The 962-nt window shown below is 34.9% G+C and overlaps 1 protein-coding gene across 1 annotated transcript in view; it reads left to right on the top strand.

The window, feature by feature from the left end:
• The window catches only part of LOC111699185 (NADPH oxidase 5), a 55,795-nt gene that overhangs the window by 33,776 nt on the left and 21,057 nt on the right, over positions 1-962 (top strand). The window contains exon 9 of the mRNA XM_023469788.1: positions 477-604. Coding sequence (XP_023325556.1) covers positions 477-604 — 128 coding nt within the window. The remainder of the gene's footprint in view (positions 1-476; positions 605-962) is intronic.

Raw genomic sequence — 962 nt, 5'->3', positions numbered from 1 at the left:
TATCATGTATACAGTATACAGATTGAATCACATACTTCTGATGTATCATGTATACAGTATAAAGATTGAATCACATACTTCTGATGTATCATGTATACAGTATACAGATTGAATCACATACTTCTGATGTATCATGTATACAGTATACAGATTGAATCACATCGAATAGTAGCACTTTCCGAATCTATGTATATCAAGTAGTAATCTCGGTTTGTTTTTTTGGATGTACGATCATAACTCATGAACCCCTTGACAGATTCGCCTTAAATTTTGATTGGGGAATTCGGGAGAACCACAGGAATCTTAGCTTTGTACAGAGATTCTAAATTGAAAAGTTTCAAGGAAAAATAGTTAAAATCCTTCTTTACGACCAAGAGCGGGTAAACGGCAGTAGTAACTATAAGTACCCTGGGCAATTCGCTGGGATCTCAAGCAAAATTAGGAAAGAAGGCATTCGTAATATCCGATTTATCTAGATGACGGGTTGATAGATGAGAGTGATCTGCGGGAAGTAATGAAGGCCTGCATGCTGGAGAATGGGATGGAGTTCGACGAGAAGGAGGTCTCCGACCTAGCCAATGCACTCTTTGAAGACGCAGTCAAGGTTTCTATATTTTATTCCCGCATTTTTGTTCATATTTTTAATTATCTATCCCCGAAAGGACCATAAACTTTACTAAAGATTTTGTAAAAGTGGGGCTGTAGATTAACTTATTAGTCTAATAAATAATGCAACAATTTCACTGAGTTTTGTATTTTATACCTATAGCAATGAATTCATTTTGATGTGTGTTGTAAGGATTAAAATAGCAATTAGATATTTGTTAATTACCAAAACCATAATACCGCGCTACCACGGTCTCAAACAAAGAACTCTCCGCCATTTTTGTATTTTTACGTTTCCATAATAATCTGGTTAAAGAACGTTTTTAAGGTTTGCTAAGGATTCAATATTATCTATT

The sequence above is a fragment of the Eurytemora carolleeae genome, unplaced genomic scaffold (genome assembly GCF_000591075.1).
Source record: "Eurytemora carolleeae unplaced genomic scaffold, Eaff_2.0 scaffold30, whole genome shotgun sequence".
NCBI classification, from domain to species: domain Eukaryota; kingdom Metazoa; phylum Arthropoda; class Copepoda; order Calanoida; family Temoridae; genus Eurytemora; species Eurytemora carolleeae.
The sequence above is the reverse complement of the archived record's forward strand: the minus strand, read 5'-3'. Positions and strand labels throughout refer to the sequence as shown.